Raw genomic sequence first — 17283 nt, forward strand, 5'->3', positions numbered from 1 at the left:
TCATTTTTAAAAATGTGAATTATTTGTTTATAATGGGAGATGGTCTTCCCGTAATTCAGAACTTTCTGGATAACGGTTTTCTGGATAAGGGATCCCATACCTGTAGTTGTAGAGTAATTAGAGCTTATCAAAGAAACCAGACATATCCATTTGTTGGAAAGTTTCTATTGTTTGTACCACTTGTTAATGTTATAATTGCTATTGTACCTATAAATATGCTCTGCATAGTATTTTTTATAACTATTAAATGTACTGTGTCAGGGGTGTAACTACAGAGGAAGCAGACCCTGTGGCATGGGGGACCCAGGAGTGTAGAGGGTGCAATAACGTCCTAATTAATGAGCAATATATATTGATGTAATAGGTCAACCTACCAATGTTTTGGTGTCCTAAACTGAATTTGCAGAGTGGCTCAGTATTATCTAGTTACACCACTGTACTGTGTCATTGATTAGGACATTTAGGAGTATGGTAGATGTTATTTTGAGGAAGTTGTGGAGATAGCAGTGATTATCACAGGCATGCATTACTAGAAAAATATAGGAAATGATGGAATATTCCCTGGAAAGAAGAGGAGAGCAAGATATACAGTGGAGGAAATAATTATTTGACCCCTCACTGATTTTGTAAGTTTGTCCAATGACAAAGAAATGAAAAGTCTCAGAACAGTATCATTTCAATGGTAGGTTTATTTTAACAGTGGCAGATAGCACATCAAAAGGAAAATCGAAAAAATAACTTTAAATAAAAGATAGCAACTGATTTGCATTTCATTGAGTGAAATAAGTTTTTGAACCCTCTAACAAAAAAAGACTTAATACTTAGTGGAAAAACCCTTGTTTGCAAGCACAGAGGTCAAACGTTTCTTGTAATTGATGACCAAGTTTGCGCACATTTTAGGAGGAATGTTGGTCCCACTCCTCTTTGCAGATCATCTCTAAATCCCTAAGGTTTCGAGGCTGTCTCTGTGCAACTCTGAGCTTGAGCTCCCTCCATAGGTTTTCTATTGGATTAAGGTCCGGAGACTGACTAGGCCACTCCATGACCTTAATGTGCTTCTTCTTGAGCCACTCCTTTGTTGCCTTTGCTGTATGTTTTGGGTCATTGTCGTGCTGGAACACCCATCCACGACCCATTTTCAGTTTCCTGGCAGAGGGAAGGAAGTTGTCGTTCAGGATTTCACGATACATGGCTCCGTCCATTTTCCCGTTAATGCGAATAAGTTGTCCTGTGCCCTTAGCAGAAAAACACCCCCAAAGCAAAATGTTTCCACCCCCATGCTTGACGGGGGGGACGGTGTTTTGGGGGTCATAGGCAGCATTTTTCTTCCTCCAAACACAGCGAGTTGAGTTAATGCCAAAGAGCTCTATTTTGGTCTCATCAGACCACAGCACCTTCTCCCAGTCACTCACAGAATCATTCAGGTGTTCATTGGCAAACTTCAGACGGGCCTGCATATGTGCCTTCTTGAGCAGGGGGACCTTGCGAGCCCTGCAGGATTTTAATCCATTGCGGTGTAATGTGTTTCCAATGGTTTTCTTGGTGACTGTGGTCCCTGCTAATTTGAGGTCATTAACTAACTCCTCCCGTGTAGTTCTAGGATGCTTTTTCACCTTTCTCAGAATTATTGACACCCCACGAGGTGAGATCTTGCGTGGAGCCCCAGAGCGAGGTCGATTGATGGTCATTTTGTGCTCCTTCCATTTTCGAACAATCGCACCAACAGTTGTCACCTTCTCTCCCAGCTTCTTGCTAATGGTTTTGTAGCCCATTCCAGCCTTGTGCAGGTCTACAATTTTGTCTCTGACATCCTTGGACAGCTCTTTGGTCTTTCCCATGTTGGAGAGTTTGGAGTCTGCTTGATTGATTGATTGATTGATTCTGTGGACAGGTGTCTTTTATACAGGTGACTAGTTAAGACAGGTGTCCTTAATGAGGTTGACTGATTGAGTAGAAGTGTCTAACCACTCTGTGGGAGCCAGAACTCTTAATGGTTGGTAGGGGTTCAAAAACTTATTTCACTCAATGAAATGCAAATCAGTTGCTATCTTTTATTTAAAGTTATTTTTCCAATTTTCCTTTTGATGTGCTATCTGCCACTGTTAAAATAAACCTACCATTGAAATGATACTGTTCTGAGACTTTTCATTTCTTTGTCATTGGACAAACTTACAAAATCAGTGAGGGGTCAAATAATTATTTCTTCCACTGTATACCTAGGGTTGGGAAAGAGGTGTTTGGGTTTGAAGGGGAAAGCGAAATAAATGTCTAGGTCAAAGGTACTTAGTCAGGTATTTATTCAAGTTGCCCCTACAGTATCATTACATTAAACTGGTACATTGCCTGGATGACTGATAAAACAATCTCACATGTGCAATCTTGTTATCAGTTTAGTGGATACAAACTAGTCTACCAAAACACTAAAAACCACTATAAATACAAATTGTTGTATTAAGATCAACTACATCTATTTATATATTTTTTTTTAATCTTGACCAGATGGAGCTGTGGGCAAGGCTCTGTGGAGGTCCGCTGGTCACTAGGTCAAGATCATCCTTGATTTTGCTCTCTAGGAAACTTTTATTTCCTTTTCTTTTTATAGATTATCCACTTGGCAAAGTTAGTTAATTTGTTTTTGTTTTGTTTTTCTCTATTTAAATTACTTATTTTGTTTCTCTGTAAGTATTTTCTTCATTTCTTATCTTTTTGAAGGACAAACTGTCAAATGTGACTATTGTTGTACAACCTATATTTAAATAATTTGTCATTATTCATTCTACATGTTTATTGCAAAACTTCAATAAAATGTTTAAAAAAAAAAAACTAGGTCAAGATCTACTTGCATGGGTCCCCAGTAGTTTAGATTTCAGAATTGTATTAGTCGCACAAAAGGAACAAGGATTATTATATATAGTAGGGAATAGGGGCTGGCAAAAGTTGCACTAAAGAGTCAATTATACACTGGGTGGAGATGTAGTGGCATATTATGTGTATATGGAGGGATTACATGGAGAAGTGTAGGTAATTATATGTGTATTATGTGAAATTACATCACTTTCTGTCAATTGCTACTGATAAAAGTACTACTGGGGAAGTATTGCCCTGAGGGAAGAACAGGAAAAGTTCATAGAAATTATTATACAGTACAATAAGAAGTAATGTGGGGTTAAATTACACTAAGGTGAAAAGAAGCAAAATGCATAAACACTAAGGTAAGACCTTGTGCTAGATTTCACTATAAGAAAAGCAGAATAGTGTCTTAAAAATTGTTTAATTAGTTGTCCATCACATTTGTACATTTTTTGTCAACCATAGTAATATATTAACACTGTGTTGCATAAGTCATTGATCTTCTTGGATAAAATATCATGGCAATACATTACAGAAATAATGAGCATATATTAAAAAAAAACTTTATCCAATGTGCAATGAACATTAATATTAATTGATGGTGAGACATGATGGTCAAACGTATCTCTATTGTTAAAAAGCTTTAAAATAAACATATGGACAGTATCATTAAAATTACTGTTAAAACCTGGCATTGTCAATGGCATCCACATGCTTGAACCACCATATTTTTATATTTCTTTAATATAACATTGGAACTGTCATCAAAATATAAAACAGAAATACCATTCAGTTGAGTTGGAGCACAGCATGGCTTAGGGACAGTCTCTGGGTTAACGAAGTGTACCAGAGTCTGTACAATTGCATGGTTTGTGGCATTCATGAAAGAGTTAAGTGGGAAAGCGCATTCTCCATCACAGTAGTAGGCAGCATATCCTTCTGGTGCAATGATCCAGTCTTGCCAACCAAGATCACGGAAGCTTACAAAGAGTTCATGTTTCTTGCAAGCTTGTTTAAAAAATCTACGTTTGGCAGTGGGCATGATGCCATCAGAAATATTTGCTGGAGGGAAATTATCTTGTTCCTTGTAGGTCTTGGCTCTTTCCTGGTTCCAGTGCTTATTGCTGGTAGATCGGATACTACGGAGATGGATTTCTGAGGTTTTAAAGAAAGCTACCATAAATGGCTGTTTATCTTGAGGTCCATTCCTTCCAAAAAGGCCAACATGCCTGGGATTAACACTTTGCATATCCATACTCTCTATTGATAACTGCAATCCAAGGTTGTAATGTGGGTTGATCACCCAGTGATTACTGGTCGCAGTGATATCAAATGTCAGCCACCCCTTTTCTGTGCCCCAGATAGTTCTTGAGTCTACCTGGAAAAGATAAGGCTCTTTGTCGTATTGTTTCTGGAGCACCTGGTAGACAGTGACTTGGTATGTCTCATTATTTTCTACATAATCTTTATAAATGCGAAATTCAGCAGCTGTCAGTTCATCTCCAAGAGGGATATCAGTTAAATCAAACTTGAATTTTTGGCGATTTTTATACAGTTCGTTGTCATTTTCAACTAAATTAGCAAAACTCATGACTGTGTCGGCGTGTGCAAGAAAGTCATTTTCTTGGTCAGTGGCCAGTGAAGAATGTTCATTTAAGGAGACTGGCTTGTTAAAGTAGGAGACATCTTCAGCATTCAAATCTTCAATATTTACTGCATTGTACAAGTCCATCATGAATAATGGTGCAGACTTCTTCTTTTCTGGTAAATATGGCCTTGGTCTGTGTTGCAAACCTAAAATAGTCAAGATCTCTTTTTGAATCTCCCTGCGTTCATGGCCTTTCAGTCTCCTCTGGACAAAACTGGAGTGAAAATCATTCTCCAATATGGTATTTGATGAGATGGAACTCAGGGAAATGTAAAAAAGAAAAAGCAGCACTGGCAATCTTCTCTTTACTATCAAAGCATTCATTTTGTCAAAGATCTGCAAAGAAAAAGAAAAAGACAAATAAAAATAAGGTTGACTGATCTGCAGAATCCATATGCAATGCAGTTTATATCAGAGATTAGCTTTGCCACGTAGTATATAGCAATGTATTCATTTATGCTTGTACATTTTTATCATTATTGACTTTACAGATAGGGAACAGGATTTAGTACTCACTTTGGGGCAGAATGTAACAATTAAAAACAACTTTGGTACAGAAAGTAAAGTAACAATTGGGAAAATGGCCATTCTTGGTACTGTGCTAAAATCATTTGTCCAAGAATGGGACTATAGTCTATTATAATTACTGATGTGTTTTAAGGTTGTTTCCATACACCAGTGATCCCCAACCAGTGGCTCGTGAGCAACATGTTGCTCCCCAAACCCTTGGATGTTGCTCCCAGTGGCCTCAAAGCAGATGCCCATTTTTGATTTGAAGGCAAATTTTAGATTCCTAAAGACCATATGTAATGCCAAACAGAGCCTCCTGTAGGCTGCCAGTCATATAGAGCCATTTACAGCCATTTAGCACCCCAAAACTTTTTTTTTTATGATTGTGTTGCTCACAAACTCTTTTTACATTTAAATATGGCTCACAGGTAAAAAGGTTGGGGACCCCTGCTCTAAACAGACAAATTACATTGACCTCTAACTAAGCCATTAAGTTGAAGACATAAGATTAGAAACACTAATTCAGTTGCTGTAGCATCTTAACATATGAAGTGGCACAAATATACTTTTTAAAATGTTCATATTTTGTTATAAAGTTGTGAAATGACAACGTGTGAATTATTGGTGCAAAGGGTGGATCTAATAATGATTTAGAGAAACCAATGTTTGCATTTGAACAGCAAAGCCTATATGGACAAACACAGCAGCCTAGAAAGAGCACTAAGCAAGATCAAATGCAAATATTGGCTCTTATTTATTCCTTAGTGCATAAATTCCAAAAGGAACCTGGTATTAATTAAATGCACTGAAAATACTTGGGTATACCTAGAACCATCTTTGCAGGCTTACAGAAATATTTACATAAGAAAATGACATATACCAATACTGTATTAGTGGACTAAATGAGACAAATGTTTAATATATGGTTTGGTGACAGCTGAAGGACAAGGGGTGGTTACTAGACAGACAGATAGACAGACTAACCGTATTTGCAGATTGCAGTTCTAATCATAGAAGGAAGGAGTACGTTTTACTTTTTTAGATGAACACATTTGGGAACCATTTCTGATTATTTAGTATATTCTAAATCCTGTTGAATGCCTAGATTCTTAAACTGATTGGTTTTGTTAAATTCAAATGTGCATTGCATGCTGCCATGTACCAGGTGTATAATGTTTTTCTTTGTGTTTCCATATCATTTGCCTAATCCTGTAATCCAGCAAGTCAAATTGAAGATTAAAGACTCTTCATTTGTATAGCAGTTTTCCCAAACATACAGCAACTTGCATCACAAAAGCATGCTCACTTTTAATTAATTGAAACTATATAATGCAAAGAAGGAATAAAAACTCCACATATGTCTACATTACTCTAATGCTAAAAACAAAAATGTTATATTCCTACTGTTAAACAAATCTGAAAGAATATGTGACAAGGCAAATATTCTCTTGGACAGTAAACCATATTAGTCATGTAAAATGAAGCACCACCTGGCTGCTATGCCCATATTATGCAAAGCATTGAAAAAAAGTCATAAAAAGTGCTCCATGGGAACAAAAAGCATGCCGTATAAATGTAATATATCTCATGGAAGGGCTGGCACTGTGCCCATTTCCAAATAGGGCCACTGCTTCATTAGTTTGCTAGCCACTAAACCTTCATGCAGGAGAACACCGTTACCCAGATGAAGTATCCAAACAAAAGGTCAGCCAGCCTGATACAAAAGAATAGAAGGCACTTTAAAAAAGCTTGTGAATGCTGCCTAGCATCAGCTGCCATAAACTCTAAGTGATCATAAGAAAGGAGGGCTGTCAGCTGGCCTGGGGGGACAAAGGACTCACGGGTAGGCATGTTTCTTAGGCGTTTGTTTATTTTATGCTTTTTTGCTTTCACAGCAAGTATTCATGGCACAGAGAATGTGAATGTGTGAATAGTGAGCGACGCTAAACGAACCTGCCTCACACACTGAATTTCAATTAATATTTCAGTATGTCTTTCTAAAAAATGATGTTGACTGTGGGCCATGGGCTGTGCTAGTTCTGCTGCTTGTGGGTTTTCTTGCTCAGGCCAAAAGCAGCCAGCAATGCCCCACCCGAAAGTTTACTAATGCTGATCATGTTTAAGGCTTACCAAAGTGCAGGACATATGCTTATGCATAATTGGGTGGGGTACATATTTGTCTTTAAAAATTGTAGGACAAGCAGACATAGCATTATACAGTATATTGTATATTAGCTTCCGGCGTATACTTTGCAGAGTCTACCTTTTCAATTTGCCCCAAATCTCCATGGAAGACAGACTCCTGTTCCCATAGAGCTTTGAATGCTTTTTTCACAGGTCTGCTAATAAACTGGTTTCTACATTGCTTTACAAGTCAGAATTAGCAGTGCAGAGAAAGGGACAAACAGAGACACCTTTCAATAGCAACTATATTTACAAATAACTTAATCATTGAAAATTTGGGTAGGGGACACCTTTGATGATGCTATATATTTAAATAACATGCAAAATAATAATATTTAAACAGTGAGCGTTCCCTAATTTAGCCCCCTTTACAGCATGCTTAAACGGATTGTTCACCTTTAACTTTTGGCATAACGTATTATATTATTATATGTTTTCATTTTGCATTATTTGTGGTTTTTGAGTTATTTAGCAGCTCTCTGAAGTTAGTTGTAGAAGGAAATAATTCAAACACTATACCAAAGGAAAAATAAAGGCCAAAGGAAAAATTGCTTAGAATTACCCATTAGTAACATACTAGGACTTAACTCAGTCTTGCCTTCAGGTGAAACAACCGTTATATATATATATATATATATATATATATATATATACACATACATATATATATATATATATATATATATATATATATATATACACATATATATATTATATATATATATATATAAAAAAACATCACATAACATATCTATTATTAGTACTAACTATATATAAAAAGAAATGCAGACAAATACAATAAGGATATTAGAGCAGACTTGTGTAACTATGAGAAGTACAATTATAGTTGAGATTTCTAAACCATTAGGATAATGAATACTTACATTTTCCGAGCACAGGGGGATGATGAAACACTAAAGATAATTATACAGATAATCCTTGATATCTTGACTGCTGCCGAATCCAAACAGAAACATTTGATTCATGTTACGTCCAGATCCCTTGAGTTTACAAACCACTTAGATAAAATAGTGGATGTTTTTTTTTTTTCAATATAAAGTTAATATAACATGTTTATGCAATTTGAAGGCATGGAGTATGAGGAAGGTTTACAAATTGAAGTCTTCTTTCCAAAAAGGATGGAGGCTCCTGTCCATGTGCAGCAAAACAGTTGCAGAATAATGTTCTGTCCTCAGTGCAAGCATCTACTGAGCGCCGATAAGAAATAAACTCCTATAAATATCCTGCTAGAATAAGGCTTTTTTATAGTGCAAATGAATATTGGGTGTATGTCCAGGCTGAATGAATGAATGTGAGGGCTTTATTCTATTGGCTAAACCATATTTGTTGTAGATTAAGAGGTGTGAAGGAGTGGCCCATACAGGTTTGGACTCTGAATAGCTCTTCTGCCCCTCTCCTGTACAACCAGAGGGTGGGTCCTACAATACCCACAACAAGGACAATAAGTTGGTGTTTTGGGTAGCAACATTCTTTGTTATGTAGAAGAATAACAGCAATTTCCATTACAAAGCAAGCATTTCATTGTTAGAAAGCAGGTACACTACATAACAGTGTTTTAAAATACATAATATATATAACACATAAATGTGAATGCACAGAGGATGGCTGTTATTTTTACTCTGCGTTTGCATAATCTAATGCTTAAAGTGTTATTATTATACTCATGTGTCAAGAGTTATTTCATCTACCAGTACCCGTAATGTTGCTTCACTGCAAGGAATCACAACTGGACCATAAATGCAATACATTTTAGCATAAACAAAAATTGCCTATACGTCAGCTTTTAGGAAAATTAATTTTAGAGATGTATCCAGCAGGTAAAATCAAACTGGTGAAGTTCAGCATGAATGAATAACTATACAGGGTAAAGGCAAACTCTACCTTCTAGCATCTGGCCCACCTATTCATGGGATTATGTGAAGAGTCATTGTGAACAATTTGGAATATTTTGAATTGGCGATCATATTATGAACAAAACTGTTACATTCAAGTAAACAAATTTTAGTTAAGTAAAGCGCTGTTATGGCACCAGTGTAATATAGAATAAATACATGCTGTATTAGAGAGACATCGTAATAAGGGTCAGATTTATTATAGCTGGAGTCAGTTCTAGCAAAAAGCCACCTTTCACCTTTCTGGCCATCAAGGGTTAATGTGCTAAAATTCAAACTGCTGAAAATTCCCCAATTTATAAATTTGCTCCTTTATGATAAAAATGAGTCTTCCCATGTGGAACGAAGCAACATTTTCCCATTTGTAGGATACATTGGCCACAATGGGACACTATTCTGGGGTGGATAAATGATGTTTCATATTGCATTCTGCCAAAGTTCTAGGCCACATATATGAATAAACAGCAAAATTCACTTTAAAGCATAACCTGTGCTCAAATATTTTAATATTTATAGAAAAGGAAACTAAAACAAACCCTTGATTATAGAGAGGTTTTATTTTACCTTTGGTAAAATAACAGGATGGGCAATAGCTTTTGCAAAACAATGTAAAAAATCCTGTTCTAACTTAGAAATGGACTGAAAAGGATGTGATAGTGAAAGCAACTTCTGAAGAGCAGAAGGAAATAACAGTAATTTCTGAGGAGAGACACAGCTCGTATGGTTATATTGCAAATACTCACTTTATATTCAAGCTCACTTTCACTTTAATTAACAAAAACAAAAAAATACTTTCATGTAAATGAGGGAGTGGCGGCTGTGGGAAAGGTCAGCATACTCTCAGCAACACCCAGGTATATAAACTCAATCAACAAACTGGTCACTGCTCTTTCATAGCCTTTTAACCTCAGTAGTCACCCCTCCAAAGAAATAAGGACACCAGCTTGGAATAGAACAAGCTGCAACGTTATTAACAAACTGATAAACAGAAATTTCACATGCTTATAGTTTAACCAGATATAGTTTATAGATACAAGGTATAAAATGCTATTCGGAATATTGCCCACCACTACCAACACTGCTCTGCTTCACCTCCACTCACGGGAGCAACAGATTTGCAAAAGGCACCCAGAATAACCTCCCTCCTCAGACTGTTGGCCATTTCTGCTTAAAACTGGACCCTATGACACCACACACACCATATCAAGCATTTCTCCAAGCAGTACCAACAGAACACTAAACCCTCCCAGCTGCACACAGCACCTACAGATATCAGGGCCAGACAGAATGCTGCTTTTCCTTGGCACACCATTGAGTGAAGCTGCTTTGCTTATCCCCTATATTTCCCTGCTTCTGACCTCAGTTTGATTGTGGTCTTAACTATTACTACTGCTGCACTGAGTAGCCTTCCCCAGACTTCTTCATTTAAGCCTTTACACTTCTAACATAAGTGCCAATTTAAGAGCAATTTTGAATGTATTGTATAGTGTGCAGTGGTTTATCTATAATTACAGCATAATTGTGGTTGTGAGGTGGCATTGCGCCTGACATGATTGGGAGAAATGCAAATTGAATGGTGTCCAGATTTCATAACTTTTACAACTTGGCATACTTGGCATACATACGTAGGCCACTAAAGAGCCCTGTAGGTATCACCACTTTTGGTATACAGGTATGGGACCTGTTATCCAGAATGCTCAGGACCTGGGGTTTTCCAGATCTTTCAGTAATTTAGGTCTCCATTCCTAAGTCTACTAAAAAAAATAATTAAAACTTTAATTAAACCCAATAGGAGTGATTTACCTTGAGTAAGGAGGAAGTAATCATCAAGTACAAGGTATTTTTTGTCTACATGCTTCATTTTAGCTCACTCTCTTCATATTTTCCTTTCTTTTTTCTTTCTTAATATGTTATCAGGAGAGTATGGCAAATGTGCACACAATGGAACAGAATGTACAGACAAAGAACAAAAAGGATTTATACCTGCCTGCTTATGTGTTCTGTCCTTTCATGGCCAAATAGCTGATCGATGACAAACACATTGTTCTTGACTTTTTTCTTAAAAAAATAAAAAACTACTATAATCGACCTTGTGCCTATTCTTACTGTATTATAGCAAGAGACTACTAAAGCCATCAGGATAGCAAACGAAAGGAAGTAAAGAAGAAAGAAAGGAGAGAAAGAATATTGATGGTTGAATATACAGTAAGTGGTGAGAAAAGAAAGCACTGCTGGTGGGAAGCCAATACTATTAAGAGACAAATTCTGCCTGCTGAGCACATTAAGCTAAAATCATTCTTTATACTGTTAGTATACGCATGTATTCTGCAATATATAGAACTGCAAATACTAATGCTACAGATATCTGTATTGGATACCTGGCTGCTATCACAGAGGTGCAGAGCGCAGAGAGAAGCACTGAGATGAGCACGAACTCCCTGCCTCTCAAAGCTCCATTTCTAGGGATTTATTTCTTGTATAAAAGAAATCTAACCAAACAAAACCTGCAAAAATAACTTGATTTTTTTACAAAAGTATCATTAAATGTTTTGTAAAAAGAATGGCAACTCATAATGAAATCATTTTAAAGCACAAAAAGGCAACTTCCAGTATTTCAACTTCATTTACAGTCACTTGGCCTGTAAACCCTGAGTTAACATCGTTAATCTGGAAAGGTAATAGAATTAGGGGTGATGTGATGCATTAGAAGGAGATAACAAGGCTGGGCATAAGACACAGGCAAAAGATCAATAATTTTCACAGCACCAAAGACAAATGGACGCCAGAGGACTGATCCAATTACTCCAAGCAGCCTGACATAACCCTGATTGTCTTGTCCTATCTGCTCTGCAAAGTATTCTTTCAAGTGATCTAATGTTTTCAAGGAGCCAGGGCACGATATTTGGCCAAAAGAAGCTGTTCCTTGGCCTGCAAATACCTAGTTGCAGGGAGCCATCATTACTATGGAGAGAGATTTTGGATTAAAGCCTCCATCTTACGTTTTGGGCTTGTTCCTTCAGAGAAGCCAGACAAACGTATATCATAATAATCTCTGCATAAAGTTGTTTGGATTGTCATGTGCATTTTCAGTATTTCTGGATGCATTAAATATGGTTATTTACAAAGTGATCTAGATGATTACCATTACCCTTAATGTTGGATGAGACAAAGGGGAGGGGATCACGTATAAAGCAAACAATCACTTACATTGAGTTATTCAAAAACCGCAAAACCATTATGGGACACAAAATTGGGACCCCCATACACTAAGCAATTGCATCTACCCATGTGCCAAAGCGGCGCAAGGCAGCCCCCATGTAATAGGTGCCCAGAGCAGGGTTCTGTATGCAACTTCCTACTGCAGCCACACCTGCTTTAAATATAATGCTCAAGTAAATAGCATGCATGTGGAAGCCTATGGGATACCCATGCACAAACTCTTACATTGCAGGACTAGGGGACTGCCACGGAAGAGGGGCACAAGCTGCACCTACAAAACTATGTGTTCAGGTCAGAATAAATACAAAATTGCATGTTTTCACACAAAATTCTTTGTGGGCTTTGGCCACAAAATCTGTGTGCACACACAAGCGCACAGATTAGAGGGAACATTGGCTCTATGGGCACCTTGTTTCCTGTTGGTAAATGCTTACACACAGCTGTATTTTATGCATTTGATGCACATTTGAGACAGGTTTGACTAAACCTAAACTAAATGATTCCAATATATACTGCCTGGCTGTTCCCATGAGTGCTGAGAATTGCATTGTATTCGCGTTTCATCATAATTTTTTTTTTTTAGACATCACATGCTGTATTTTCTTGTGCTTCATGTGCGTTCAAAAGACAACGGTACTGACAAAAACAAATCTAAATGCAATACATGCAGTTTTATGTACTCAGTCTTTCTGAAGATGTGTGCAACTGGTAGCTTTTATCCTAGAGATTGCAGGTTATTATAGAGAACTTCCATAGGCAATAACCAGAGTTATGCATAAGAAAAGATTGTCAAAGCCCAGCAACTGAATAAAATAGAGCCAGCAGCTGGTAATTAGATCCAAGAAAGGGTCCTACCAAGGGATGTAACTACTATACAGTATTGTTTTATTACTAAAGAGAAAAAGCAAATATAATATATTTTCAAGGTTTTTTTTTTGTTTGTGCATGTTTTCTATCTCACAATTTTTTTTTTTTTATTTTTAAGTGAGATTGCAGTGAAAAAATGCAACGGTGAATAATGAAATGCATTTACGATTAAAAAAGTGTGATTAAGGTTTAGCTGAAACTAAAAAAAAAATTGCCAAAGGGAAGTATAAAAAAATCTATAGGTTTTTGTTACTTATTTGGATAATGGGTTTTTGCAAAATAGATCCCACTCCTGCACAAAAACAATAAAAACAAGAGATATACAAATGAAGCCAATAGTCTTTCATTATGAATTTAGTTATCTAATTGTAGCCCACTTTTTGGTTATTCTGTGCTGCTACCTGCTGATTACTGGTTCTTGGCGCTACAGGAGTCCTGAGCCCCCGCTTACTATGGGGGTTAATAAGGATTTCTCCCTTAAAGGCGTGCCTCCACCCAGGGATGATGTTGTGGAACTATAATCCACCCCCTGGGAACTTAACAGTCTCTAGTACCTCTGCCTTGGATCCACACACAGCCCCCAGTACCTTGCCCCTCCCTGGGGTAGTAGCTTACCGGCAGGTAGGTGATCCTTGTGCAGGAAATAGTCAGATACACACGGAGTATGATGAATAAGATGAATCGTTTATTAGGGCAGGACCTCTCCAGGAGTGGCACATATTAATTCACACAGCATGCAGGGCTTTATCTCCTCACTACTCATTGAGTGCTTTCTCCTGTTGGGCAACTCACGGTACTCCCGCCAAGTGTCTCCTTCTAGGTGATCTCCCCGGTACTCACGCCAGAAGGCACCCCCTCTTGGGGTCCTTCCCGGTACTCACGCTAGGCAGCCTCACCACAGGCAGCCCACCCCGGTACTCACGCCTAAGCCCCCTCAGATACAGCCTCCTTGGATTAGCGGTGACCTTGTCCACCTACCTAACCACTTATGGCCCTGCACTCCGGCTGATGTAATGCCGGGAGGTCTTAACCTCACTTCCACTCCTGGAGGGGCAATGTCCACCCATTCTAAACTCCTGGTGTCCTACATATTACTCCTAGAGCAATCTATTATATAACTTCTAACACTAAGCTGTACCTGGGGTACTCCTTACTGGAGCAGTCCCCAAAATGTCTGACCTCAGCACATGGCTGCTATCCCTTATATGGGCCTATGCACCACCCTGTGGCCAAATCCCGAACTGCAGGTATACACCCTGTTAACTGTTTAACAACCCAGTCATCCCAGTGTCCCTGTTTCCCAGCACCACCCTGTGGCCTGTCCTAGGGGTTCCTGTCCTAAGGGCCCATTTTTTGGTAAACCCCTACATTCTCCCCCTACAAGAAAATTGTCACCTCCTGGCTGACACACATTCTACCAAATACATTACATTTACCATGTTGTTCACATCACGCTTCACAGCTCCTCCAGGAGACTGCCAGGGTACAATGGATGAACTGGAAAGGAAAAGTGAGACATAACAACATTCCCACCCTCCAAAGTCTTTGTGAAAGTCCCCACAAGAGTCTCTATCCCCTTTAGACATTTCACACTCTCAAGGAAGAAAAGGACAATTTATTTGCCCAGATCAACAACACTTTTATTTTTCAGCAAAAAAATAAAACTTTTCCTGGCCCTCCCCTCCTCCTTGAGGGAGTCCAGGTCCCAAGGTGCTCCCACCTTGGGCTCTCCTTCACCGACTGGTGGTAACTTTTAAACTGGAGCCCTCCAGGGCTAACTCTCACAGCTCCCCTATGGGAATCAACTGGAGCAGTCCTCACTCCAGGCCATCCGGCTGGCTGTGGTGTGGTTTTTCTCCCACCCCCAACAGTTCCTTCCATGTGGAAAGTGAGTCTCTCCTTGAGAGCACACCAAACCGTAGGTGCTACTCCCGGCAACTGAAAAGCCCCTCCTGGGGTTAACTCGCCACTTGAGGCCACTTACACCATGTAGCTGAACCTCATTTTTATGTCCTCGTATGGAGCATAATAGTTTGGATGTGGCTTTCTAGCCTTCTCCCCATTGGGCAGAACAACCTCTAGAAAGAAATACTTTGGATGGGGACTCTTCCTCCCACTGCTGTAAACTGTGTGGCGCAACACGGTGCGGCCCCACCACCATTCCTTTTCCAAGGCCCGGAGAAATCTCCATGCAGCCATCCTTTTCTTCACATCAGAGTGATGCAAGGCATTGCCTGCCCTCTTTTCCTTGGCAGAGATTTCTGCTATGATCCATTCGTCTAGCAGATCCTCCATCTTTTCAAACACCCACAATGGTGCGTATGGCATGAAATAGCCCCAGAGCCTGAATATTTTGTAATTGATGACCCGCTGAATGCGTGACACCCTACAGAACACATCTGGGTCAGCTTTGCCAGGCAGCACCCAAAACTCTTTTTCCTCCTCTTTGGGAATTTTCCTAGGAGCATAAAAGAGGTCAGGCAGCTTGAAGATTTGAGGGCTGAACACATCCTCATCCTCCTCATCATCTTTCCAGGGTTCCTCCCCGCCAGGAGTAATGCTGCTGCTATATGGCCCTGTGGCCCCTATTAAAGGTTGATCCCCTCTGAACAGGGTCTGCTGATAAGAAGGCAGAATTACCCCCTCTGGGGTCTCTCCCTCTTTATTTGGCACACTGGAGGCTATTATCCCCTCCTCCTTAGGGACTTGCTGCTCAACTGGCGGGTTCACAGTCCACTCCACTAGGCTCAGGGGTTATACTTGGAGCTATAGGCGAGGTGGGCGCAGGCTCACTCCCTTCTCCCTCCCTGTCAGGCACCTCTGGTGGAGACTCCCCCTTCTCTATCTTTATTTCTGCGGGCACTTGGACATCACCCCCTAAGGGCCTTGATTCCACAGCTCCCTCTGACTCTGTCACAGCCGTGACACTGCCGGTCCCCCCATCTCGGGTAATTAAGGGTGCGGTTCCCAGCTTACCACAACGCCGCCTGGGCATCAGCGCTATTGCTGCACTCGGCTCCTGGCTGACCCGCTCCTCTTTCAGGGGACCCAGCCAACATCTGCGGCCACAACGGATACAGCGCCCGAGTATTGCAGACAAGGCCTGAAATGCTTCGGCTCCACACTCCCCGCACAGAGGCACCATCACCGGCTCCCCCTTGGAGGTGGATTTTTCCGCAAAAGACCCCAGCCAAATGTAGCGGTTACTCTCACCACCCTTCATGCCTTCCTTGGGTCTTTCCGGTAGGGACTCTGGGCCCTCGCTACCGCTCTCACTAGTTGCATACATGTCAGGAATGTAGTGTAGCAGCCAGTCACTCACGCGTCTCACACTGGATGCTGACTGGGAATTTCCCAAAATGGCCGCCATGACGTCGGCGCGCATGATCACGCCCTCAGCTCTTGGCGCACTTTCTAATTCCTCTTACTGGCCGCAGAACCTCACGGGGCGGTCACCTTGCACACGCAGCTACACGTCACCCCCAGCCCGCCTCTTTTTGCGAGTCTTCCTAGGCCCTCTTGGCGCCAACTCTCTGCAATCCTATTGGCCAGGAGCCTGCCTTGCTCCTCTTTCGCGCCAACTCCCCTCTTGGGATGCGGATCAGGGGTTGCCCAAATCTAGCCCGGTCGGAAGTAGGGTACTGTAGTTACGCTAGGCCTCAATTCCTTTAGGGCCCTTTCTTCTAAACGGTTCTCCAACCGATCTCAGCAGTGCCTCCAAATGTAGCCCACTTTTTGGTTATTCTGTGCTGCTACCTGCTGATTACTGGTTCTTGGCGCTACAGGAGTCCTGAGCCCCCGCTTACTATGGGGGTTAATAAGGATTTCTCCCTTAAAGGCGTGCCTCCACCCAGGGATGATGTTGTGGAACTATAATCCACCCCCTGGGAACTTAACAGTCTCTAGTACCTCTGCCTTGGATCCACACACAGCCCCCAGTACCTTGCCCCTCCCTGGGGTAGTAGCTTACCGGCAGGTAGGTGATCCTTGTGCAGGAAATAGTCAGATACACACGGAGTATGATGAATAAGATGAATCGTTTATTAGGGCAGGACCTCTCCAGGAGTGGCACATATTAATTCACACAGCATG

The 17283-nt window shown here is 40.2% G+C and overlaps 1 protein-coding gene across 7 annotated transcripts in view; it reads right to left on the reverse strand.

Annotated features, from left to right (window-relative positions):
- Positions 1–3252: 3252 nt before the first annotated feature.
- bmp7.2 (bone morphogenetic protein 7, gene 2) overlaps positions 3253–17283 on the reverse strand; it is a 51349-nt gene continuing 37318 nt past the window's right edge. For 6 of the 7 annotated variants that reach the window (XM_012970501.3, XM_012970502.3, XM_018092128.2 and 3 more), the window contains 1 exon segment: positions 3253–4834. In XM_012970501.3, coding sequence (XP_012825955.1) covers positions 3548–4822 — 1275 coding nt within the window. In that variant the 5' untranslated portion in view covers positions 4823–4834 and the 3' untranslated portion in view covers positions 3253–3547. 7 annotated transcript variants of the gene reach the window in all.

This window comes from Xenopus tropicalis, chromosome 3, assembly GCF_000004195.4.
Source record: "Xenopus tropicalis strain Nigerian chromosome 3, UCB_Xtro_10.0, whole genome shotgun sequence".
NCBI classification, from domain to species: domain Eukaryota; kingdom Metazoa; phylum Chordata; class Amphibia; order Anura; family Pipidae; genus Xenopus; species Xenopus tropicalis.